We start from the raw sequence: 26,371 nt of genomic DNA on the forward strand, positions 1-26,371 counted from the left end.
GGCGATCCTGGGCTCCCAGGATGGCAGCCGATATCTCCTCCCCTGGACGGTCCCGATGGATCTAAGCCGTCCCGTAGAGATGGCGATCGCAAAGGGCACGTCCCGCGGATCTCAGGGACGCCGCAAGTCCCAGATTGATCCCGGGAGAAGCTCTTGAAGCCGGCGGAGGAGAGGCAGCCAAAATGGCTGCGAAAGCCGGGACAGCTCCAAAGGAAGAAGGAAGAGAGGGGTGTCAACTGGGTGAGATGGACTTTTACTATTCAACTATTCTTAGAGAACACCTTAAGTAACTTAAAGAGATTTTTAAAAGTGAAGAAAAGTGGATTAAGCGGCGAGATCGAGCCTTATAAAAAAAGGGGGGGAAATTTTTTTTCTTTTCAACTTTCCCTTTTTAGTGGAATTGGCAAGATGTTTTTCTCTTAAAAATAATATATTTTTAACTGGATTGGCTTTTTCTTTTTAATACTCAATAACTCTTTATTTTAAGCCTTTTTTTTTTTACTAAGATTTCTTTATTGTTATAAGAAATTTATACTTTTTGATTTTGAAATGGGGAAAGTGGAGTTAAGAGAAAGTAAATGAAAGAAAGTTGCACTGCCATCTAGAGGCTCGACATAGTGCTTTTTTTCTTCTATTGTGACACATGCTCAAGGACCCTGTGCTTTCTAAAAAGATAGTGGGATGTGCATGTTTATACAGGTGCCATCCGTAACTATAAACAAGAAAGTGGAGTTGAAAGCGATTTTGAAAATATCAAGATGGAAAGTTTGAGCTAGTCACAAGAGCCCTGATTAGTGGCAGTAGCTCTTCTTTCTGCTAGAAGCTCTGCTTTGCTCTCCATTCCCCCCTCAGTTGGATTTTTATTAAAGAGACTTAGTCTTTTCCCTCCTTTTCTTTTTTTTTCTTCTCTTGCTTTTTTTTTTTCTTATTTTTGGCAAGAACAAAGATAAAGAATCCTTTGACTCAATGAAGGTTTATCAATATAATAAACTATACGAGAAACACAATGCAGAAAAAGATCTTTAAACTATTGAGGATGACTATAAAAAACTGGAAGAAGAGCTGCAGAAATTCCCGCAAAAAAAAAGAAAAAAGATATTAAAGCTAAAATGGACTTAATTAAACATAAAACGGGATCAATGGAAAAGGAAGAAATAGTACAAGAAATCAGAAACATTAAACAGAATTATTGTGAGGCTTATAAACTGAGAATTAAAAGGGTTAATCAACTGATAAATGAAGAGGGACAGACTTGTTCTTGGCACTGAGGGTGAGAAAAAGATTATACAAGATTATAATGGAAAATCATACTAAGAGAATGCACAAAAAGAAGAAGTAAAACAATATTGAAAGAAACTACTTCAGATGTTTAAAGAAAAAACGAGGGGAATACAACAATGATGGAACTGACAGAAGCTTCAAAAAGCAGAATGTTTGAAAGGACATTTATTATTGCTTTCTCTTATCCAATAATATAGAAAAAGGAATAAACAGCTAGATATCTTGGGATATTGAATGAAAAGGGTGAACTCAAAATTATGCAAGCGCTGGAATAAAGTATAAATCTGAGATATATAGTTAAAAATTGTATTTGATTGTAAATGTTTTAAGAGATTAGACTAAAATTTATACATGGTTGAATATAGTAACATATAGATTTTAAACTAGAGATATTTTTGTTGAAACATGTAGTGAAGAATCTGGTTAGAACTGTAACCCGGTTAGAACTGTAACTGATATTGTAACTGATACTGGTTAGAACTGTAACTTTTAAGAATTGGAAAAATTAAAAATTACTTATGCAGGAGGAAGTTATTGAAAATTATGAAATGTGCAGAGATGAGTTAAATTGAGATTTGAAATTAGAGTAAGAAGATAAGTAACTTGTTTTTATTAATGATGGGATGAGAAAATATAGTAATGTAATGGATTAGGAAACTTTATAATAGAAATTTGATATTAATTATTATATATATACACATATAATCGATAAATGAAAATGAATTACTAATCCTATTGAAAGTTAAAATTTCTTGTAATAAATGATTCTATAGATTAGCTATGAATGATTAATAATTGTTAATTGATAAGTATACAAGTATATTTTGAATAGATGATATGAGAATTTGAGATTATGAAAGGGGCACCAACGAGTTGGTAACTGGTTGACACACGCTATAAAATGGAAGATGCTTTTTTTTAATGCCTTTTTATGGTTTTGTTTGTTCATGTATGTTTTGTGTTTGTTGTAAAAATAAAAAAATATTTAAAAAAAAAAAAAGAATTGCCGTATGCCTGATGTTGGACTACTGATTTCCTTCTTCCTGGGCATATCAGTCTGGATTTAAAACTAAATATTATTTGTTTGTAGACAAATCAGCATCCAATATTTCAAAGCCATATACTGAGGCATCAAAGTCAAGAACAACCAAATTCACTCTCATGTATTTGGGCCTGGCACCCTTCCCTGTGTCCTTGCAGACCAATCTTATTTGTGATCAACCAAACCTAACTTTATTAAAAATAAAAAGATCAAATAAACCCCCTTTATATCTTGAAATATTATTATGGAGCTATTCCCTAATGAGGGAGGTAAATACAGAAGTGCCTTGAAAAAACTTTTGCTTCCAAATGAATTAAAAAAGAAAAAAATCTAAGATGAAATGTAATGTTCCAGTCAGATGGTGCTAGTTGGCTACAATTGACTGTCCCAGGTCTCTATAATAAGAAAGAGGTGGGATAGAGAGTTCCAATTTAATTTTAGATCATAAGAGATCTGAAAGAGTGAAAATATCCTCATGTACTACCAGATATACTGTATGCCTAGAAGACTGAATCACCATTACTGAGCTTGGACAAATCAATAAGGAATATTAGCCTCACACAACACAAATATATAAAATATCAAAGGCAAATTCCGGATGTTCCTCTACTTGTCAATTTACCTGGATTTCTCCACAGATTCCTGGAGATTCCAGACATCTATCAGGGGCTGCTGCATGCATGCATGCATGCGTGCATGCATACATGCATTTATTCATTCAGTTTATTAGCTGCCCATCTCCCTTTCCCATTCCAGCCTCATTCCAACTACTTTTGCCTCATTTTTGAAAGGAATCTCAATTTTCCTCTTCCAGCAAAAAAGGAGAATTGGGGATATCCCTCTGTGCCTATATTAAAACTACATTAAAATAAACATATTTCCCTTGTGTCTGCTTATTGGGGATGTCCTGAAGTAGATGTTTATTAGGAATGTCTATGACTATCTGAGCTTATATGTGGGAAAAGAGGAGTGTGGTTGAAATTGTCCCTCCGTACAAGAGAGACAGCATTGAACCTGCCTGACTAGCATGGCTACAGCCAGGCAGAAACAGCTCTCTCTCCCCACTTCTTAAGCCAAGTTCTCTTTAGTTTCCCCATCATCCGAAAAGGGATGTGAGATTGTGCCAGGAAGCTCAGTGAAGGAAGACTCAATCCTCTCAGCCTGCAGAGAGGGGCAGACTGACTGGCACCATTCACCACACAGACATCCATGCCAGGATTCCAGACAGCCTGTTGGTCACACCTAGTTCCCTGATGGGCATAACAACATTCACAGCTAGCTAGTTTAGCCATACCTTTTTCAAGGATGCGCCGACATCCATGGTCAGCCAGGTTGGTCCACCTTGCCCCTCTCCACGCTCTCAGCATAGAAAAGGGAAAGCTAACCAAGACGGGGATGTGGGCAATTGAGAGGACATGAGGAGGAAAGTCTTGTACTGGGGAAAGTGTGAAATGTAATAAAGTTTTGTGTAAAGACTCCATCCAACTGCTGTGTGTCCAGTCATAGCTAAATGAAGCACCAGAGTATACTGACCGGCAAAAAGGGCATACAGAAATTCATGCATGGATTATGCTAAGAACACAAAAGGCCTAAAATGCTCAGATGAGACATACTGTAGTAATTATTAGCGGCAAACCTTCAATCTTTGTTTTGAATTGTGGGAATTTGTTGAGAACTCCCACTTGCTTCTTCCAGCTGAACTGGTTTCTCCAATAAGAGACAACTTTCTTAAGGTAAGTTGAATTAAATCCATAATGAAAATAACTGTCCTCTAATGGCTCTGCAAATCCAGCTTTGTCAAGTCTTTGATGTAAGTCCTAGAACACAAGCAAAGTGTGCAAAGGAAAAAGAAGATAAGATAAAATGAAACAGACAAAGTTCTATTTCATGGAAAAGGAACACAGTGAAGTACAATAGAAACATAAATCTTCACAAGGCTGCTGAATAACCTAGGCAGAGGTTATAACCTTTTCAGATTGGGTGGGTAACCAAGAAACCCCTTTTGCCCTGGAGAATGAATGAGGTGATAAGACTTTCAGTGTTTACTTCAGCTGTGACAGCCTTAATTTTCTCACACCCAATGCCGGCTCAAGGGTATACAGTGGCTGAGACCACACTGACTGCTGGCACCACCTCCTGCTGGTGTGAAGATTTAGTATTTTTATAGTAGGCTTTGTCTTTGGAACAAGGAGTGATGTTGGCACCCACTAATCTTTGGCGCTGTAGCTAGTGCCTACTCAGCCTTAACTGAAAGCCAGCTGTGCTCACACCATGACTGGTGTGGGGACAAAATGAAAAAAGATCTCCATGGAACCCACCCTCAGCTGCTGGACAAAAAGTGAGGTACAAATATAACAAATATATTATAAAATCCTACACTGGGATTATTCTTAATGAAAAATGGGCGAAAAGCTAATCCAAATCAGACATACTGTATCTAACCTCTGGTTGATATTTTCTCCATTCTTCAGTTTACTCTCTTCCTTAGAACATGAAAAAATATCACTACTTCTTTCCTGCATTTTGAGGGGGTTACAACTTCACCCAAGATCTATAAATAATAATTCCTTATTCAAGATTATTTCCATTTCTAATTAAAAGTTAAAGATTATACTTCATCTCACTAAAAAGCTTCTGTTAATATTTGCTGTGATGTTTATATCATATCTAAGCAGCCAGAGGCAAGTACCACTCAGTTCAATGGAACTTGATCTCAGACTGTTGAGCAGTTCAGTCATATTAGTTTTCAGAATCCCACGTGTTGATGTTTTGTAGCGGTTTTGCTTTTGCAAAGGTAATACCAGTGATCCGACTCTGGTCATGTTCCCACTTCCATGCTTCAGCATTGTTCTTCTGTCCCCATGATGTGCCCTTCTACTGAAGGAAAATTTTAAGAATAAGTGGTTCAGGCCAAGAATATATAACGTTTCCTGACTTGAGATCATACTGGGCTTTGCATAACTTGCGAAAAATAGGCAGAACCAGAACCCCAATTGGGAGGCACGGGGCAGCTTAGGGTCTTAATGGATGGGTGAAATGGTGCATTAAGACTGTGCAAGACTGAAATAATTAATTTTGTCTCTTAAGTCCATCAAATCACAAGCAACAGCAAAAAACTTGAGTTGGGGGAATCGCCCTTTCCAGGTGTCTCCAATGATCATAAAAAGGGTACTGCATGTTATGCAGCATGCAGAAAAGGTGCAAAAATAGTAACTGAAAGAAACTAAGGCATGAGGTAAGAAAAAGAAAATAAAAAATAGGTCAATCTAATTTACAGTAACACAATGCACTGTATTGCTCTGTATCTTTCTTTCAATGCAAATTATCCCTTCTACAACATCTATTACCAGTTCATATACTGCCTCTTGTTCCTTAAACTTGTCTATAATTTTCAGGATCTCACCACCTTCATCCCACCATTACTTTCTAGGACTTCTCCTTCTTCTTGACCCATCCAGTCTTCCTTCATATATTTATTCTGCAATTTGATCCTCATTCAGTCTTCATATATATTCAAACCACCTCCATGTGTTTATTCTGTACTGGCCATTCATTCTTGTATTCAATTCACATTCATTCAGCATGCATTCATTCTTGACCCTGTTTTTTTACCACACTCCATTCCCATTGCATCCAACTTACTCTTAAGTTTCTCCTGACATATTCAGCTCTCATTTCCATATTACAAAATAGGCAGAAGCACAGTCTTACACATAACCATTTTCACTTATTTTGATAAATATCCATTCCTGACAGCATATCACATACTTCCCTCCACCTTTACCATCTGCATATCTTAATATTTCTCCTTCCATTTTCCCATTTTTAGCAAGCATTCTATTAAGGTACACAAAACCATCTATTTGTTATAATTTTTCACCATTTATATAATGTAATCATTCATTCCATTTTCCCTTTCAAATACAAATACTTGGTCTGTCATACATTAATTTTCAGGTCCATGCTCCTCACTACATTATACAAATGAACTAACATCGGCTGCAAATCAGTTGGGGTCTTGGCTAACAATATGGCAGATCATGTGCCCAACTGAGGCACCTGTAATATCACCCCAAGCAACACACTTATACCTTTACTATAAGTACATTTCAGTAAAGACATCACCCATCCTCATCTTATTGCTTGCTCAGTGTTGCTAAGCTTTCATTTTTTCTCATGGATGCTCTACTTCCATCATATACTCCATTCAGCATTCAAATTTCCAACTATGTATTCAGACAAAACATGTCAGAATTCAGGTTATTATTTATTGTATTCTCTCCCTAAATCAAAAAATGTACAATAAGCTTTCTTATTTTCTTATTCATTATTTCTTATTTACTTATTAAAGAGCAAAAAGATGATCTGCGTACTCTGCCCAAGTTAAACTTCACAAATTTTATTCACAGTCACTTCTCCAACCCTTTCAATCAGCACGCCATGATTTCACCATGCATATGTTGTTATTTTAGCATAACTGTGATTTGGTGTGGATCCTGCTGGAATTTCCTATACATTCCTGTAAGACTTTCCCACATAATATTATTGTTGAGGGATAGAGCACATTCATTTCTCACCTATCATGGTGATAGCCACTGCTTTGATTGAAAAAAAAAAGACTTTTTCCAATAGTGTATTAAATGCTTTTTACAATGTGACTGAGAATGTGAAAGAGCATCATGAAACCCTGTTGACTATGACATGCCATGTGGCAAGTAACATTTTTGGAAATGGAAGCCATCCCTTCTTTCTGGGTCAGAAGGAATGTTCTTCTATAAAGAGTTAAGGTTGGGGAGTTGTCTCCTTCACTGATGCCCCTCTGTTGTGCGCTTCCATTAACATTTCCTTCTCTCTCATTGAACAGAGGCTATGCTGTCTCTCATTCTCTAGAGATTAAACAGGGCCTTGCATGGGCTTGTGTAAGATATAGATAATTTATTTATAGAGAGAGAGAAAAAAAGAGAAATTTGGAGCATGGGATTTGGCTGATTATGTAGAAATGTTCTTAAAAGCCAGCCTTTCCATTTGCCTGAAACAGAGCAAAATACAGCCATAAACTTTGTAAAATCAACGGTTCTCTCTGGAGAGCAGAGAACTGGGTTAACATAAAGTTTGATTTCACTTGGGTACATTTTACCCTTCTTTATTTCCTTATTTTAAAGCTATTATTAGATATATGCAATACTGTACAAAACATGGTCCAGGTTGGCTTGAAGCTGAACTGAAACACGGTATCCTACTGACATCCAGATATAGCTGTGAATTCTGATCATAGCTGCTTATAACCATAACTGTCAGAGAAGAAACAATTTTTTTAGCATTTGTGCAAAAGGGCCAAATTTCACCATGGAGCACATTTCTATGCTTCTTATATCAATTATCTGAATTAAAGTCAAGAGGTAGTAGTGAGGCTAATCAGAAAAATGTTTTGCCTGCAACTCTAACATTTATTTGGGTAGAAATGCTATTGCATTATCTGTAAGAAAGCATGTATAGATCTGCACCGCTAGTCAGGTATGCTCTGCTGTACTTCAACATGAAAGAGAGTTTCTTACCTTGATCTCTGCCTCTGAGGTGTCCACCTTAAAAGGACGTATCGCTGTATCTTCTTCAGAGTCAGGCTTCTGTCCTGCACCCCACCATCCATCTCCCATAGACAAAGCTTCCTCCTTTGTCTTAGTCTTAGTCAGAAACAAGTAAATAATGGTCCCAAAAACTGCAGCCAGTATTATTTCAAGCAACATCATGACTACAAAATCATAATCAGAAACAGTGGATTAAAGAACATTTTCACCAAAGACAAGACGGACTGTTTTTCAGAAATGAGCAAATAGCACACAGTTTTAAGAACAAGCCTTAGATAATTCTAATCTGCACATGGAGATCAATAATATTCCTGGATTATCTGAAACAGGATTGAAACATATCCTGTTTGCAAAGAGCAATTAACTAAGATTTTGGAGTATACGTTTGATTAACCATTGTATATTACTGCATGTAGCCATTTGTACTGGTGGTAAGAGCTAAGTGGGAGAATCACCTATAATGAAACAGGACTTCTATGTTTAGCACAGCCCTTTCCAATTTAATGCTATGTAAACTGGAAATTATGAGATTTCAGAATTATAATGAAGTCAGAATTCATCAACGGAGAACAAATCCTGCTTTGTAATTCCAAGGTACGTAGCTTCTTTATAAGAATCAGATCTTTTCATGGCAGCACTGTAGAATCTGGGGCCAAAACCTAATAATTCCTAAATTACCAGTCTTGTAATAAATAAAATAAAATAATTTTATTTACCCTGGTGTTTAATTAAAATATGACACTGCACTTCTTTGCCATTGTTTCTAGTATTTTGGGTGTTTCATAAATAACACATAAAAGCTGTCTTATTCTCATTTAAGATGTTGCATATTATCAATTGTTTTATTATGACGACGTTGCTCCTGTTAGATATTTCACAATTGTGAATAAAAAAACAAGTTGTAAATATAACAGATGAAATACAGAAAACAAATCCAACAGAGGACTACAATGAAATATACAAGTTATTTTCTGGCAGAAATCACATAAAATCAACTCCCTCAAATAAACAGACATATTCTTGCATAGTTAGCCAACATATATGGCAAATACTACAAATTATGATACAAAACTAGGGATATAAGTCCAAATTCACCCATAGCCTCCTGTTGTGGTCATAGCTCTTACTCCTGGCCACATGGGCATCTGCAAGAGCTTGATATTTTGGCCAGACTGATGAACGCCATATCATACTGCAAAGTCCATCCCTTTTGCATAGGTATACAACATCCTGATACATGTACAAATGGGGCAGGGCTTGCATTGTGATGCTGTGATAGTGCCTTCATCATCCTGCCCTTCTCTTCCTCCACCCCCCCGCCCCCCCGCTGCCTGGCACTACATTTTTTTTTTTAAAGAAAATTTTCAGTTTCCAGAAGCACAGTAATCGGGATCATACATTTTGTTCAGGTATAATATGATCTGGTTTTGAATTATGTAAATCGAATGAATGAATGAATGAATGAATGAATGAATGAATGAATGAATGAATGAACGAATGAATGAGTTGTATGAATGCAGCCAACTGTTCTTTATTTAAGAGATGGTGGTTAATGGTGGCTTAGGAACATGCAAACCCAGTTAATGTTTCATAAAATTGGTAACATATTTAATAGTTATAGACTGGGTGTCCACATTGTACTAAGTCTAGGTTTGATTTAACTATGGTCTATTCAACTATAAGGGCTAGGCTTACACCTTACATAACACCATAAAGCATAATTTACAAATCACAATGACTGCATGCATACAAACAAACAGAGCACATTATGACTTAAATAGCTATAAATCTGGGCACTGTGCTGATTGAATAATTCTGATGAACTTTTCTCAGGTACCAAATTTAGGAAACAATTAGGGTGGGCAACATAGTCGGTACCACCTCTGGAATCTACTAAGCCCCTGTCCTATCTCATTTTAAATTTTAAAAAATCATTTCATTAAAACAATTAAATAGGAAACAGGCATGCCAGAAAGCAAATTAACAGGCCTTAAGATCAGTGTTATTACAAGACTTCTTAGGCAAGACTGCATAGAATTTTTAAAGAATGTGAGGGGTGGTATCTGTAGCTGAGGATCTTTATGTCTGGGGTGAGGTTTGGAAGTAAACTCACCTGCTTTGCGCGCATGCGTGCGCGCACACACACATACACATACTGGTGGTTAGAGGTGTTGGCAGGGAATAGCCTCACCAGTTTGCTTTCTGGGTAACATCTGTGCTATTCATCACAGCAATTCCTCTATGAACAGGCCAAGGGAAGATAAAATGCAGTTTGGCAGGACACTCTAACAGAGATGCCAGGAGATGATAACGCTGAAAACCTCAGGTGTTTGTACAGTTGCACAGAGAGTATGGGAAATTAGATTAGAAATGGAAGATTCAAAATGGAAGTCAAATATGATGAAATAACCATCACTGAAACGTGATGTGATGATACTCACATTTGGCACTCAGCACTGGATGGCTATTATATTCAGAAGAAAGAGATCCAATAGAAAATATGCTGTTGCCCTCTTTCAGGATATTTTTTCAACTTGCAGACTACTTCCCTCTAGAATAAGGACAAACAATGTATAATCTGCAAAAACATCTCACTTATTAGGAATTTATCCTATCATATTCAGTAGATTCTACATGGCTTTCCTAATATAATTTCAGTATCTTCCAGCCTTAGAAACAGGTTGGAGATTTCAATCATTAAAATCAATCATCTCCACCTTATATGGATTTAAAAATTAGGACTGTGAAATGCTTCAAGTTCAGTTCTGAAAAGCTACTTCAGAGCCTGTGAGAGTGTGAATGCAGTACCTGTTGGCAACTCATTAAAGCAACTAGGTGATCTTGGAAACAGGTGCAGCTACTTTAATGAGTTGTCAACAGATACCGCATTCACACACTATTGTGCATTCTAAGGAAGCAATGCATAGACCTATTAAATATTATTGGATAAATCTGGAATCTAATGTTAATAAAATGAAGCCCAGCTACATTATTTCAATGCACATCAAACAAAACACTGAAACATTCTGAGATTGTGTAAAATATTCCATAATTGCCTTTAATATATGCACAAAGATTGGGTTTCCTTAATATTAAATTTAGAGAATTTTTAAAATATAAGCAAAGTGAGGATTATATTTTATTGGATTTCACATTTCAACAAACACTAATATCTTGGGAATTATGAATTATTATTATTTCAAATAAATATTCTTCAGGGAAGGCATTATTCTTAAGGTATTTTGGTGTACAGGCTCTCTTGAGTTAGAGTAGAGTCTTCCTGGAGTTGTTTCACAGAATGAATGGAGTGGCTTGATTTTGCACTGATGGTAAATATGATGTTCTTAAAAAACAAAAATCACAATGCTGCATTTCTTACTGTTTTAAAGAATATCAAATTCCTGTTTTTATGCACTCATGGTCAAAATATGGCCATGTGACACTTCAGTCACCTTAGGAAAGGTCAGTGCTAGCAAATTTGAGAAATCAAGCTGAGAAGCTAATTAAACAAGAAGTTCAGTTTGCTGTTGCTGTTCACTGCAGGAAATGGTATTAAAGGCGGTTCCCACACATCAGATTTGGTCCCATATTATCAATTATGCATCAACAAAAAAGGAAGGTGATTCCATCTTTCACATGGAAACAAGCATTGCAAGTGTAGGCCCCTTCTCCTGCCTCCCTTCCAGAGATTTGGAGTGCCCTTTCCTGGTTGTTTGGGGACTGGGCTGACCTGGGGGAGCTCTGTGAGACTCTTCCTCCCCAGTTGCAGTCTTTCTTCCAATAAATGTGGTGCCATGGAGGCTTCTACCTGGACACAAAGGATGAAGGTTGGTAGGTGCTTGCTTTTTCTGCCACACTGCCCCCCGCCAAAAAACCAGGAAAAAATTAAAGGGAGAAAATACATCCAATGACACTGTGGATAATTTTCTTAAAACCTAACCTTGAAGAACGTTATTAACTTTGATCTAGTGAAAACACCTCCTTCAAAAGCACTCCCTCCCCACGTTCATTAACATTCCCTGATCTAACAGACCTCCTTGCTCATGTCATAATGTCCTCCTGGACTGTTCCTCTTCCATTTTTTTCAGGATTTGATTTTTGTAGTCCCACCAGAAACAATCCTTCTGCTCCCATCTCATTCCAAATAAAATCCCTGCTTTTTCCATGCCTCACCAGCTGAACTGTCTGGCTTGGTCTCTTTTCTCTCTCCCTCTCAAACATATCAAGTTTGCCTTTTTCAGCTCTGTCTCTATTTTTCTTTTCTTCTCAAGTTTATCTTCCTCCAAGAAATCTCTATCTTCCTGCCTTTTGCTCTCAAGTCTCAACATTATGATTATTAGAAGTCTGCCTGTCAGTAGGAACTCAGGAAGCCTAACCAGCATTCCTCACTGAGGGATTAGTGTTTCTTATGCCCTTTCACTGGCTTGGATCCTATCTGCAGCATTTTAGTTGAGGGACTGATTCCCACCTCCTTTTTTCTAATGCCACTATTCAAGACATTCATAACAGAACCCAATGGCTTCCCAAGAAAGGGGAGAAAAATGACTGGTGGAAAAGGAAAATTAGTTCCACCTAGAAGTAGAAGCTAGAAAGTAGAAAAGCAAAATTATTTCCCTCTTTTGAAGATTTATTGTTTTCTATCAAAAAGACCCAACCTAAGCTAGTACTGCAAATGGTAACCACATAAATGAACGATATATTCAGAAACCCAGAAAACAAAGGGGGAAAAAAACAACGCATGCAACTGAGCTGGAGGCTGGACCTGCCCAGTGGATCTCTGACTTGTTTTTCTCTGTACAGAAGATCTCGTGCAATATCCAAACTCTTTCTGAAGGCCTCCTTGCTATTTGGCATGGGAGAATAATATTGGAGAATGCCAACATTCCTAGGAACCTGGCCAATAATTTGTGTTAAACTTCATACAAAATCACGTGCCAACTGTTACAACAGCGACATGTAGAAGCCTATTCACTGGGTGTGTCTAATACCATTAAAAGCTAGCCTTTCTTCCTTGAATTACTCTTGAGGATTTAATCAATCAAAAAAAGAAAAAGAAAAGTGGTCAGTGAAATGAAAAGGAACAGAGGGAGGGAGGGAGGGAGGGAGGGTTGTAATTCAAAACTAATGGATTTGGATGAAATTAGCTAAACAGTTTCCATTTATAGCAGTGGGACTTAAGTCATGATTAGTTTGCCCCATTGATTTAAGTTTTGGTTCTAGTAACTTAGCCTGAATGCAACCCATTGCATAAGGCTATTTATTGTATTTTCAATTTGCCCTTCACCTACAGAGTGATGTACATAGTTTTTCCACAATCTGTCCTGACAACTCAGTGAAGTAGATTAGGCTGAGAAAAGATGGTAAGACTAATGTCCTACATTCCATATGCAGCAGTGCTTTTTGCACAAATGGCTTTTTGTGATCTTGCCTAAAAATGCCTGCACTTAATAGCTCATGAAAAAAGCTCTGCTATACTCCTGTATCTGCTACTTTTTGCTACAGAAGCATGAAGTATACTCCCTCATGCCAGGCCTTTGCCAGCAAGACCTGGTTCTGTGCCCTGGCCTGGGGCGCAGACAGTGTGCAGGGACCCACTTCTTGGTTGTGTTAGTGACTTGGGCTTGATGTTTCTTGGCTGCTTTGTATTTTAATTTTTCTAATTTTTCTAATTGTTATTTTATTTTAATTCTGTTTGCCATCCAGAGTCACTTGTTGAGATGGGCAGCCATGTGAATTGGATAGATAAATGTTACATCACTTGGTAGGGAAAGCACACAAAGCATGGCTTTTGGAATTCTTTCCAAGCCTTTAGAAACAGCAATGCACCGGCTTATGTGGCCAGGAAAGACGGAGGGGAGGGGGCTTAGTATGGAGGTGTTGGTAACCTTCTAAGCAGCTACCCAACTATCTCCCATAAGGATGCGCTGGGGGATTTTTTTTCCTCTGTAGCCGCTGGTCAAACATTTTCAAGCTCAATCTTTCCTTTGCTGGCTTCTCTTGTCAACAAAATTTGGTCCCGCTGTTCAGCTTGAAAGCGTTATTATGTTGATAGACAGACAGAATCCTCAGGCCTCTTCATTTATTTGTGTTCAACATTCCATTCAGTGGGGAAGAATAACAAAGTAGGGAAAACATGCAGGGCAGGGCTTCTGGAATTCTTTCCAGCCCCTTTACCAGGGGCCATAGCAAGTATCTGTATTTTCCTCCTTTTAAGCAGTGGCCCCTGTGAAGTGTGCGTACAAAAAATGACAAGGCTGCAGTCACTGCAACATGATCAAAGCCCCCTTTGTATGTGTGCGTGAGACACTGACACATGTATAACATATAGATATGTTAACAATTGAACAACAGTGGCTTATGTGTTAGGAATTCTTTTCAATATCCAGCTGGAAAAAAAAAACCTGAGGAGAAAAAGCATGATATTAAGATTGAATATGGTCCTAAAAGGCTCCTCTAAAAATATACTGCACAGTTCCCCACTTTGCAGAATAATTTCCCCCTACAGGTGTGTGGTTGGCCCCAACCTTGCTGGCTTTCTATAAGCAAAGCAAACCAATCTTATTCCAGTGAGCATTCAGCCCTTAGTTTAGTTATTTTAGCTTCATGGGCACCTGTGATGCTTACTGTTGACTTGGGGTGGAGGGGGTGGTTATTATTTTAATTTTGTACACTTTTAAAAATGTTGTTTGCTTTGTTGCACCCCGCCCAGAATCCACTAGAAATGGGGTGGGCTAGAAATATTGTGAAATAAGCAACTACTTTTAAGATTCCTGATTCAGCAATTTTTAATCACAACTAATCCATTGCCAGCAGCACAAATTGCATATACAAGTGTTGCAATCCACTACACATCTATGAATTGAACAAAAACAGCATTACACTACAATAGCAAACACCCTATTATATCTGCATCCAAATGTTATTATCGCAACTATAGTAGTTTAGAGTAATCAAAAGATAGATAGGATTCTGAAGACCTGTTTCTCTGTTAACAGTAATATTCACATTATATTTTAATTGGAGTCCTACAGAGGAAAAAAAATGACAAAACACAAACCCAGTAAATCTCAAGAATTGTGTGCTTCAGCCTGAGGAAATATATACCTGTATTGTAAAGCTTCTTCAATTAGGCCACAAAATTACTAAACCCTGAACACCCTGCTTATTTAACCTATATGCAGAGTACATCATGAGAAATGCCAGGCTGGAAGAATCACAAGCCGGAATTAAGATTGCAGGGAGAAACATCAACAACCTCAGATATGCAGACGATACCACCCTAATGGCAGAAAGTGAAGAAGAACTAAAGAGCCTTTTGATGAGGGTGAAAGAGAAGAGTCCAAAAGCTGGCTTGAAACTCAACATTAAAAAAACTAAGATCATGGCATCTGGACTCATCAATTCCTGGCAAATAGAAGGAGTGGAAATGGAAGCAGTAACAAACTTCACTTATTTGGGCTCCAAGATCACCACAGACGGGGACTGCAGCCATGAAATTAAAAGACGCTTGCTCCTTGGGAGGAAAGCTATGGCAAACCTAGAGAGCATATTAAAAAGCAGAGACATCACCTTGCCGACAAAGATCTGCATAGTCAAAGCTATGGTTTTTCCAGTAGTAATGTATGGCTGTGACAGCTGGACCATAAAGAAGGCTGAGCGCCGAAGAATTGATGCCTTTGAACTGTGGTGCTGGAGAAGACTCTTAAGAGTCCCCTGGACTGCTAGGAGGTCAAACCAGTCAATCTTAAAGGAAATCAACCCTGATTGCTCATTGGAAGGATTGATAATGAAGCTCAAGCTCAGATACTTTGGTCACCTAATGCAAAGAGAGGACTCTTTGGAAAAGACCCTGATGCTGGGAAAGATTGAAGGCAAAAGGAGAAGGGGATGGCAGAGGATGAGATGGTTAGATAGCATCACTGAAGCAATGAGCATGAAACTGAGCAAACTCAGGGAGGCAGTGAAGGGCAGGAAGGCCTGGCGTGATATGGTTCATGGGGTCACGAAGAGTCGGACACGACTTAACAACTGAACAACAACAACGAACACTCGTTAACAAAGCATATTGAGAAAGAAAAGAGTGTATATAACAAAATAAGATGTCACTTTCTCTGGGTATTGATTTATATGCTACTGCCTGTAAACAGACCCACATACAAGTTGGTTTCTGTGAATCTCTATTCAAAGAAATGGAAGCAACAGTTACAGAAAACCTTCCCCACCTGGCGTTCTTAGGAATCTGACTACAGTCATCATAATCTGTAGCGGCAGACAGCGGCTTGGGATACTGAGAGTTATGATCCAACACATTCAGAAGCAGATTTGTTCGGGAAAGTTGTGTCAGTGGAAATAAATAAGCAAACAATAATAAATATTCTAATAGCAAAGCATACTTCACACACAAACTGCAGCTATAATCAAATGTTGGATTAGAACGTGTTACTAAGAAATAGACTGATATTGAGAAAACAGTATAAAACACAAAGGCCCCCAGTACAATGTCCTCAGCTTGGATATATAAAACACATAATAAGATTTGCAAAATATATTACTTTGCATTAAGATCACCACTGGGCAAAGACATGCATTTAAGTCATTCCTCATGGAGGATCTGAAGAAAACGCAGGCAACTGTACAGTACTAAAACAAGAGAAGATTTAACAAGAAACAAAATGCAAACAGAAAGAATACAAAACAACAATTCCTCAAGGAACCCAGGGGAAGAATGGAGAAGAACATATTCTCTCTTTTTAAATGCACATAATACATGCACACATTCACACACCCACACAAATTGCATGTCAGTTTCCTGTTCCTTTTTGCAGATTATTCACAAATTAGGTGTTCCATATTCTCTTTCTGAGTCCTGGGTAGTACCCTTGTTTTCTGTTTCTTGAGGAATGTCTCCCTCTGTATGGGTTGTCTCTATGTACAGTACCTTGTTTTTTGCAGGTATATTAAGGAAATGTCCCCTCAGTTGAAGGTTTAGGATGAGATACCAATGTGGTGCAAGCGGACTTTATATGCTCTGTGCTCATGATTCAACAAAGGTGTGATCACTGTGTTGCGATTGGTTAGTGTGATGATACCAAAATGTCCCTGCCTCTTTTGCTATGTCAGTTTTTCTCAACCGTGGCAACGTTAAGATGCCTGGACTTCAGTGCTGGCTGGGGAATTCTGGCAGTTGGAGTCCAGGCGTCTTAATGTTGCCAAGGTTGAGAAACACTATACTATGTAACTGCAAAACCTGAGCACTGTGTCAGTGTGTGCATGAGGGTTCTTCTAAGGCTGGGGGGCTGTATGCTTTTACAGAGAGCAATTGCTTCAGAGGTGAAGGGTTTTTTAATGATTATTTTAGTATATACAGGTAAATTTATAGGAATTAGGGAAAAAACAGATCTATTTATAGCACAGTGCCCAAAGTTCCCAGTTTGTAACTTTCTCTCCCCTGGATCTATTTGCTAGTGACCATCTATTTTGTTGCTTAGCTACCAACTCCCACCTCCACCTCCTCCCTCCCAGCTTTTCATGACGAGACAGCTGCACTGTGAGGCCATACCTGAGCCTCTTCTTGTCTTTTTCTTTGCTGACTCATCCCAGCTCAGCAACAGCCAGCCTGATCACAAAACCCATATGCCGCAGAGTGATCATCACTGGCAGCCATTTATTAGGTCTTCTATAGGATCCTTTAGGTAGGAGTAGGAAATATCCTATGGCAGGTTCTAGGCACAAGGAAAGCCAGTTGGGCACCAGCATCACAAGAGGCTGAGTACAAACTGTAAGGTTTACCCCATTTGTCTAGAGAAACTCTTGTGACACGTGTGTTCAACAAAGAAGTTTACTCAAGCGTAATGTACGTAATTACAGACAAAGCCAGGACTGGCTTGGCACATCTTGTGATACAATTTATAGTCCCCCCGTTCCCGCGCTTTGCTCCGTTGCTATCTTACAAATCACCCTCAGTAATTCCCCCCTTCGCCAAAATGTCAGATTCAGTTCAGTTCTTTTGTCTCTTGATTGCTCTACCCCGCTGTCGTGGTCGTGGTCTTCATTGGTTCTTTCTGTTGCGCACAAAGCCGGGGTTTCCCAATCACGCGCTGATTGCTTTGCCGCGAGCCGCTGCTCAACCCTTTGTCTACTGCGCCCGAGGCTAATTGGCACCGATACAAAATATCCACTCTGCGGTTTTAGTTGTGGTCCCAGCTGACCCATTAATCAGTTCGCGGATTTCCCACTTCCCCTTTTTCCTTTGCTTGTGCTCGGGCGGTGGAACAGACTCAGCGTGGCTGGGCAAGTCCCTAGCAGTGCCGCGCCGGCTGAATCTGACACAGACCCTCTACCGCAGATGGCAGGCAAAACATCAGCTGGAAAAAGCTGGAAGACTGGATGCTTCTTTCATTCCAATTAACATGTAGAACACAAAAAGTTCCAAGAGGCTACCCCAGACCAAATTCTGGATTCTCTCCTACAACCTTAGGAGGGATTTGGAGCTGCATGCTAAAAACATCACACAGAAGAACTCGCAAAAATGAAGTATGATATCACTGGTCTGAGCAGAGCAAAGGCATCAATCAAAACACACAACAAATGGAATAATAATGGTGACAAAATATACCTGATGCAGGCAAAGGCTCCACAGAGATGGAGTTGGGTTCATTGTTGCTAAGCATTATACACAAAACATACAGTCACTAGAAATAGTTGCCCCATGTCTTGTAACTCTCAAACTGAAGATAAAAGGCAGAAATGTTGTTGGGCTGTACTTGACAACAAAGAACTCCACAAGACAATGCAAATACAGTTCTGTTGCGTTTATTAGCTTCTACCTCAAGACAGAAATCTCTCCAGACTGAACCTCAGTTCCCAAGCCAGCAAACCACAACAATGTGCACTCCTTAGAGTGGTGCCAGTCTCATCTTCTTAAACTTCCCACACTCCTGTTGGGGGCTAAGGAAACACTTATCTCCCTGAGTGTGGCCTTGATAACAACATTCCATCACAAACAGTGACCCAGAAAAGTTTGCCAACTACTGCCCAATCTCCCTTCTCTCTTCAACCTATAAGCTCTTCACTTTAGTTATTATAAACAGAATATTTAAAAAATTAGATGAGCACCATGAGTGGTAGATGGTTTTAATACTCAACTGTCAACCACTTCACACAATTAACCAGCTGAAGGAATAAGCACAAGAAATCCACATCTCTCTTTGCCTTGTGTTTGCTGACTACGAAAAAGCATTTGACAGAATAGAAAGGAATAGGATGGTAAATGTCTTGAGAAATCAAGGCATTGATGAGAACTCTGCCTGGCTGAGGTAATCAATAAATGAAGGCTCCTCAACTGATATCACTCTCTTTTACCAGCTAGTCAACATCCCAATACATTAAGGTGTATCAACAAGATTATACAATCTCCTCAAAGCTCTTCAGAACGGCTCTTGAAGAAATATTCAGAGGGCTCAACTGGGGAAATAAATGTATCAATCTACAGTGAGAAGCTCACTCACCACTGATTTGCTGGTAGTGACACTGTCATAATCAAACATAGTGTCCAAGAAATCAAAAAGAATTTCAGCAGGAAAGCAAACATCTAGTCATTTGTGTTGAAGTGATTCCATTATCCTGGAATAAGGTTCTCCCCAAGATTTGAACAGTCCCCATCCTACTGGTATTTTGAAAAGTCCTGAAAACGTGGTTTTTTGCCCAGGCCTTTGGTGAGGGTGATTGATACCCCTTTTCTTCCGTCTCCTTATTCTCATCTGGATTTGTTTTCTCTGCCATCTCTGTTTCTTTGTTTTCTGTTTCTTGTATTGTTACTTGTTTTTAAATGTTTTGGGTGGCATATAAATTTAATAAATAAATAATTGCCATGTTCCATTGACTGCAAAGTTGTATATTTGTAATATTTTTTTCACCAAGACATTTGTAGCTGTGTAATATGGAGCTGAGTAATATGACTAGTAACATTTTTTTCATAAAGGCTTAAGTTATTCAGAAATGAACTGACAGGCATTATCACTTAGAACTTGTTCAGATGATCCTTGCAAATAAAATTCTCATTGTATTAATTGTATATAAACTGACTGTAGACTTCATGCACTATCCTCTGGATATTTAGAGTGGTCATCAAGAATGATTCTGAGCTGAGAAACATCTTTGTGTTGAAGTACTTGTAAAACTGATTGAATTTTGTTTAGATAATTCTACAAACCCTTTGCATCATAAACATGCTTGTAATAATGAATAGAGCTGTTGAAAATGTGCAATTTTCTTTATCAACTAGTACATCATATTCCATATTCGTTCAGACAATACTTTCTTTTAGAGATACGGTAGTAGTGATCCAGATTCAAAGGGGAAAAGCTCAAAAGATGTCTGATATGTTAGCAAGGCAACAATCCAAACAATACCTTCACATCAAGCATGGCAAAAAAGGAAAGACAAAAAGTTTGGAATGGACTTAACAGTCCACAGACTCCAAAATTATTGAAAATATTTGGGAAGATCTCAAACATGTAAACAAGGAAACCTGAGAATATTTTTGAGCCAAAGACTTCTTCAAGGAAGGGTGGGGAAAAAATCCAAAAAACAAGAAGACCCTTTGCTGCCTACAGGAAATGTTTGGTAGCTATTATTTCTCCAAAGGAGATGTTACAAAGATGGGTACTCTTTCAGTTAATACTTTGTTAAATTTGTATACCTGCCATGTTCACTGTTTTTTTATTTTGCACCTATAAACAACTCCACAAAACAATAAATATGCATTCACATCTTCGGAAAGATGTAATATCTAATTTTGTAGGAAACTGAGATTATACCAACCTCTATTCACTAAAGCATACAATTTAACCTGGATTGTTTAAACTTTTGCGTGCAACTCAGTACACACAACTTTATTTTTTCCAATATAACTTATCCACTCTGCTTTAGAGAAAAGGATTACCTGAACACCCATGGATTTACCTTTTCTCACTCTTGTGCCCTGCTAAAAGAACAAAGCACTCTTTTCTAAATTTTCTGAACTGTGGCCAAGTTACAGGAAGCCCAAAAGTATGAGTGGCAGACTTCCAACAGAAGTAACTCTATAGCTCTGTAATTTAATTCATGCACAATAGGAAAAAACAGGATTAATCCCTACCAAACTAATGTGTTATTTCCATGTTCTAATTCGGTCTCTGTCCTTACCCTAATAATTCCCAGAAAGTTATAAATGAAAATGGATTTAGCTTGGCCTCTTGCATTAGCCTCACAGTAGCAACTGAGGGAGAAAGAAATATGAGAAAAACCATAATCATTTAATCACCTAACAGTCTTGGGAAGGGCAAAGTGCAGTTCTAAACATCATGCCTGGATAATGTCAACAAGGACCTTGTGTACCAGAATTGGAAGAAACTGATCAACAGCTTCCAACTACTGTGCAAGTTGGATTGGTGGTTCTTGATGTGTAATACTGACAAATGGCACGTATGTCATATATGTGTACTCACTTCAGAGAAATATATATGGCTACTGAACCAATAATGAAAGGATACCAATTGCAAGTTCTGTCAAACACAGAATTAAAAATTCTACTGGAAGATAAATGATACAGATCACCATAGCTGTGACCTTGGCTACAGAAGTCCGCTCCCTTCAAAAGGTTTGGTTCGCATCTCTGTTTCTTCCTGAAAGCAAGCAGAACCTTATCATTTCTTTGAATTTGACATGCAGAGCAATCTTATAATGGTCTACTCAGATAAGTCCCAATATATTCATTGGGGATCATTTCAAGATGAGAATTCACATGATTAAAGTTTTCTTTGTTCTTTAAAACAATGTCCAAACTATATGTACAGGTTGTATTTATTTATTTGAAGCGTGACATTGCCTTTCATCAGAATTGATTTCAGGGCAGTTTATAAGATTAAAAGTATATGTCCTTGTGTAGATAGTTTACCCACATATACTGATTTTAGATTTTTAGCTGAATAAATATTTGAATTTTTGTTTTAATTTTTATAATTATTGAATTGGTTAATTTAATATTTGTGTTGTGAGAGAGGCATAGCCAATATTGCATATAATGGAAACCATTTTTTGGCAACAGAATAAATTATTCAGTAACAACATACACATGATCCCAAACAGCCAGAAAAATGGTTTCAAATGTTTCCCTTCACTTTGTCTAAATGTCTTCCAATTGTAGAAAAGCAACTATTGTCACCCGTCAGTTTCCATGGAAATTGAACACCTGCATCGTATTCCAGTGACAACTTGATTCAGACAATTAAAGCCTGAGAACAGTCAGAGAATGGAACAGATCAGTCTGGACCTGCATCAGACATATTTATTTTCTGGGACCTGTTAAGGCTCTGACGGCACCTAGAGACCCCCAGCTTTGCGGATCCTTCTTTGTTGTCGCTGCCTGATCTCTGCCCTCTCTGAATGACTCAAGCTGTAGGTACATGATCCCCGTTTAATTTTCCAAACAACCTTGCAAGGCAAGTTAGGTTGAAAGATAATGACCACAGTCCCTCAATGAGTTTCATGGCCTCTGAAACCCCCAGTCCTAAACTGACACTCTACTCCCTATCCCACACAAGTTGTCTTCAGACAGTAAGTTCAGAAACACATGGAGATGTTAGGTTGCCATCAGCTGAGTCCAAGAACAAAAAAGAACAAAAAAGTGCTGAAAGACTAAGTGAAAATATGCACACAAAAAAAAAAGCAAAAAAAATTGCTCATATGAGAGTCATCGGAGGCTGGCTGTATCAATAAGCATGCAAAGTAAACTCAATACTCATTTTCTTTGAGTTTGAGTCCAAGTAAAAAGTGCCAAGGTTTTGCCAGGTGCAATCATGCAGCTACAAGCTATGGTTCTTTCTGAAGTTTTTCTGTTGCAGGATTGCTGTTGTCAGGGCATCCACAAAACACCTCAAAAGACTGCAGTATCTCACAGGCTATGAAGGCAACATTTTTCATCTCCTTCCAATCCCCTGGGGGAAGAGGAATATTCTTGCACATGCTTTCCATACCAGATTTCTCCCGCCATCTCTTCTCCTACACCTCCTCAAATAGGAGAAGGATTTCTCAGAACCACCGAATTTGGGGGTGGCAGGGTTAAAATACAAAACAGAACATCAAAAAGTAACAGCCTTAATAGGAACTACAGTGACCCAATGCACAAAAGATAGATTCGGGGTGATAGTTTTAGTGGATGCTGGCGATTCCTACATCTCCAACTTGAGATCCCCATCTACAATGTAAAGTTTTTTAAACCGCCACTTCACGGGACCTACAGCTTGGGTTTTTGGGTTTATTTGTTTGAAAGCATTTGTCTCCACACTCTGAAACTCTCCCGAGATTCCTTAAGCAAATCTTAAATCTCAATGACCGCAAAGAGGGAGGCTGCGACTTTTTCAACCCCTAGTTCTGCTACGGCTGCTTTACAACTTGCATATAGTACAGTACTTGCTTGCACAAGCTGTGAGGTTCAAGAGCATAAACCTAAACACAAAATCGTGTAAATGGCAGAAACACGTATCGGGAAGAAAAGGCCAGTCTTTTCAGACGGGATCGTTCAAGGCGCTCGTGACACGGCTCAGATGCCTACGCCATGTTCCGTTGTCTCCCAATTAATAGTATTCCGTAGGAAAAGCCAGCGGGAAATGGGTTATCCCATCGATATGCCGAAGTCTCTCCCGCGCCCCCCTTGCCTGAGCAAGTTACGAAGCTCCTTTCCACGATCGAAAAGACACCTCGCGGCTGCCTAGGCTGTTGGCGAGCGGTGTGAATGTTGTCAGTGTGGAAGGAATCAACACAGAAGAGAGATGAATGTACAGCACATGGAAGGCTTACATTTTCATTATAAATTGAGAGCTCTGCAGGAACCCCCGATCTCATCGACCCCGCTTACAAAAACAGGACGGGACCTCCCACCTAGCAGCTCCAAACCACGCCCACCATGGCGAGCTTAAATCTACGATGTGCCCCAAAGACGTCTGGGAAACGTAGTTCTTAAGAAACTCGTGCTTCAGTCCGCGGCGCCGACAGCAGGACAGGTCCACCTGCTCGCTTGTTTCTCACAAGCTCGCTGATGTTGAAGGTGTTGGACGGCAGGGCAGGGCTTGTCCTAAGCTCCCTGTAATACTGTCCCACTAACTGCACAGCCCAGTTCACATCTATACGTGAAGCAGGAAATTAGTATCATTTTATCCTTCGCCGCAGGCAGCAAAAGGTCTTGGGGCATCTTTGATGAAAAGGTGGAAAAAGGAAGGAGGGGGAGAAAAAGCAAGGACGGGGAAGAAATGGAAGAGGCAAAACAAGGGATCTAAAATAAATCTTGTTTCTGTTTTGCTAAATCTACAAATCCTCATTTAGCATTGGGATTCGAATCATTATCTTGCGTCTGTACAAGAAAAGGTAAAGAAGCACATTTACATGTTACCAATATTACAAACTTGCCCTATAAATTAGACTGGAAAACTATGAATAATCCACTTTATATTATGCCAGTCCTGGGGGCAAGAAGTAGGGGGAGAGATGCCTGAGTGGGAGATGTGTTCCAGGAGTGTGACTTAGCATTAGTTCAGTGCTGAGGAAACTAGATATATTAGCATTCACGTAAACCTATTTCTAGAGCATTGTCTCCACTCTTTTGAACAGCTAGTAGAATATTTTTTTTCAAAAGCATGTATTTTGTTAGCAGAGGTAATCACATGAAATGAGTATTCATCAAGTAAAGAAACAGTGGCTTCACAGTGGTCTGGGATATTCAGAAGACAATTTGCTCCGCAATAGCTTTCCCAAACTTGTTGCTTTCTAGATACATTGAAATTCAGCAGAAGCGGACATTTTTTGGTGCAGAGTGGACAATGACGAACATGTGGGTGGGGCAGATTTTCTAGGATTTTTCCAGGGCATCTGTCTTACACACACATAAAAAAGCATTGAGGCTTCAGCTGCACAGTTGTGGTTGCCATCTTGTCATTTTTTACTCCCACCCCTTCCCCTGGGACATCCCTGGTTTTTTTTGCCTGGTTGGGAAGGGGTCATCAGTGTTTCTTTCTCTTTTTTTAATGATGTAGTTCTTTATCTAAAGCAAGAACCTGAATTTAACATGAGTCACAACATTAAGAGTGGATTAAGAAAACAATTTAAACACCAGCAAAAAGCTTGTGCAATGCCAAGCTTCTTTACTTTGTCAATTTAAAGTTGCCATATCCAGCGAAAACCAGTCCTGGAGATTCCCCGCTCTCCTGCTCAATATATGGGTGATATATGCTTGTATATAATTATGCATACATGTGTGTGCATGTGTACATAATATGTCTAAAGCCACAACCCTCCTCCACCAAAGGCAGGGTTAGAACAAGAAACTAAGTTCATATTAACTGAATAACAGATTTACAAAATGTATCAAATTAATTGATCCCTATTTACATATAATGATCATTCTCTTGGACATAAATTACTCTCTCATACCAACATACATGCACTCCCTTCCCTTCCCTCCAGCAGAAATAGCCGATGTTGGAAACAGAGAAAGGGGAAGAGATAGCTGGACAGGAAAGGTAGGAGAAAGAAGGGAACAGGGAAGAGGTAACTGGTAGGAAAGAAAGCCCAATTTAACCCAAAAAGGGTTAAATTCACCCAGCAAACAGACCCTCCAAAGAAAAGATTAATCTTCAAAAGCATACCTTCTTTTCAGCAGCCAAGTGCATTTCTACCCATTCACATAGCATCTTCTTCTCTGTGGGTGCAAGCGGACCCCCCCTCCCCACTTTTACCCAATTCATAAATATTTGGGGAAAAATTAATTTTCCAGTATAGTATACGCCTATTTTAGAGCTTACAGTATGGTTTCTGGGTGTTTAAAAGCCTCTGCACAGCAGGAAACTAGGCCAGCAATTGTGCCCTATCAGTAGTAGCCAGCCTGGCCTTACAAAGGAGACAATGAAGCCTATATCTACAGTACACAGTAATAATGTGGGACAAGATGCTCAATATTCAGTAGCTTGAATAGGGCGTTATTCAAAAGGCTCTCTAATGACAAGTATGGCAGAGGAAATCAAAAGCCTGTCAGCAGTGCCAGCTCAAAGGTATATGGTGCTCTAGGCCACATTGACTGATGGCACCACCTCTGGCTGATTTACATTTTTAGAATGATTCGGAAGGAGGGGCAACATTGGCACCCTTAAAGCCTTGGTGCTGTAGCTTCAGCTACTCAAGCTTAACCTAAAGCCAGCCCTGCCTACTGGAAATTCAGTCCCACAGTTTAGCATAAGCATACCCCAAGATGAACAAAATTACAGGATCAGCACAACTGAGCTATTTTTTAATAAGCAGCAAGACAGCATCAGATATTTGACTGCTTCAAATATAACACTGCTGCTAGTTGCCCTACTAAATCAGATTTTAGTAGTGGTCCCTACCCTTTTAGCCTTCTGGAGGGCCATGAAGACCTGGCTCTTCCCCAAGCATT

The 26,371-nt window shown here is 38.9% G+C and overlaps 1 protein-coding gene across 5 annotated transcripts in view; it reads right to left on the minus strand.

Moving 5' to 3' along the window:
- Nucleotides 1–23,825, minus strand: part of EPHX1 (epoxide hydrolase 1) — a 41,148-nt gene extending 17,323 nt beyond the window's left edge. The window contains exons 1-5 of one of the 5 annotated variants that reach the window (XM_088146120.1): nt 23,746–23,825; nt 10,022–10,459; nt 8,625–8,770; nt 7,879–8,072; nt 3,960–4,140 (exon numbers count right to left, since the gene is read on the minus strand). In XM_088146120.1, the coding sequence (XP_088002246.1) occupies nt 3,960–4,140; nt 7,879–8,070 (373 nt within the window). In that variant the 5' untranslated portion in view covers nt 8,071–8,072; nt 8,625–8,770; nt 10,022–10,459; nt 23,746–23,825. Of the gene's footprint in view, nt 1–3,959; nt 4,141–7,878; nt 8,588–8,624; nt 8,771–10,021; nt 10,460–11,638; nt 11,888–23,745 lie in introns of those variants that run through there. The other 4 variants (XM_088146102.1, XM_088146116.1, XM_088146110.1 and 1 more) reach the window with 4 other exon arrangements.
- Nucleotides 23,826–26,371: the final 2,546 nt, after the last annotated feature.

The sequence above is a fragment of the Python bivittatus genome, unplaced genomic scaffold, assembly GCF_059951505.1.
Source record: "Python bivittatus isolate LINGU-HERP-01145 unplaced genomic scaffold, Pbiv_v1 ctg000020_np1212, whole genome shotgun sequence".
Taxonomy (NCBI): Eukaryota; Metazoa; Chordata; class Lepidosauria; order Squamata; family Pythonidae; genus Python; species Python bivittatus.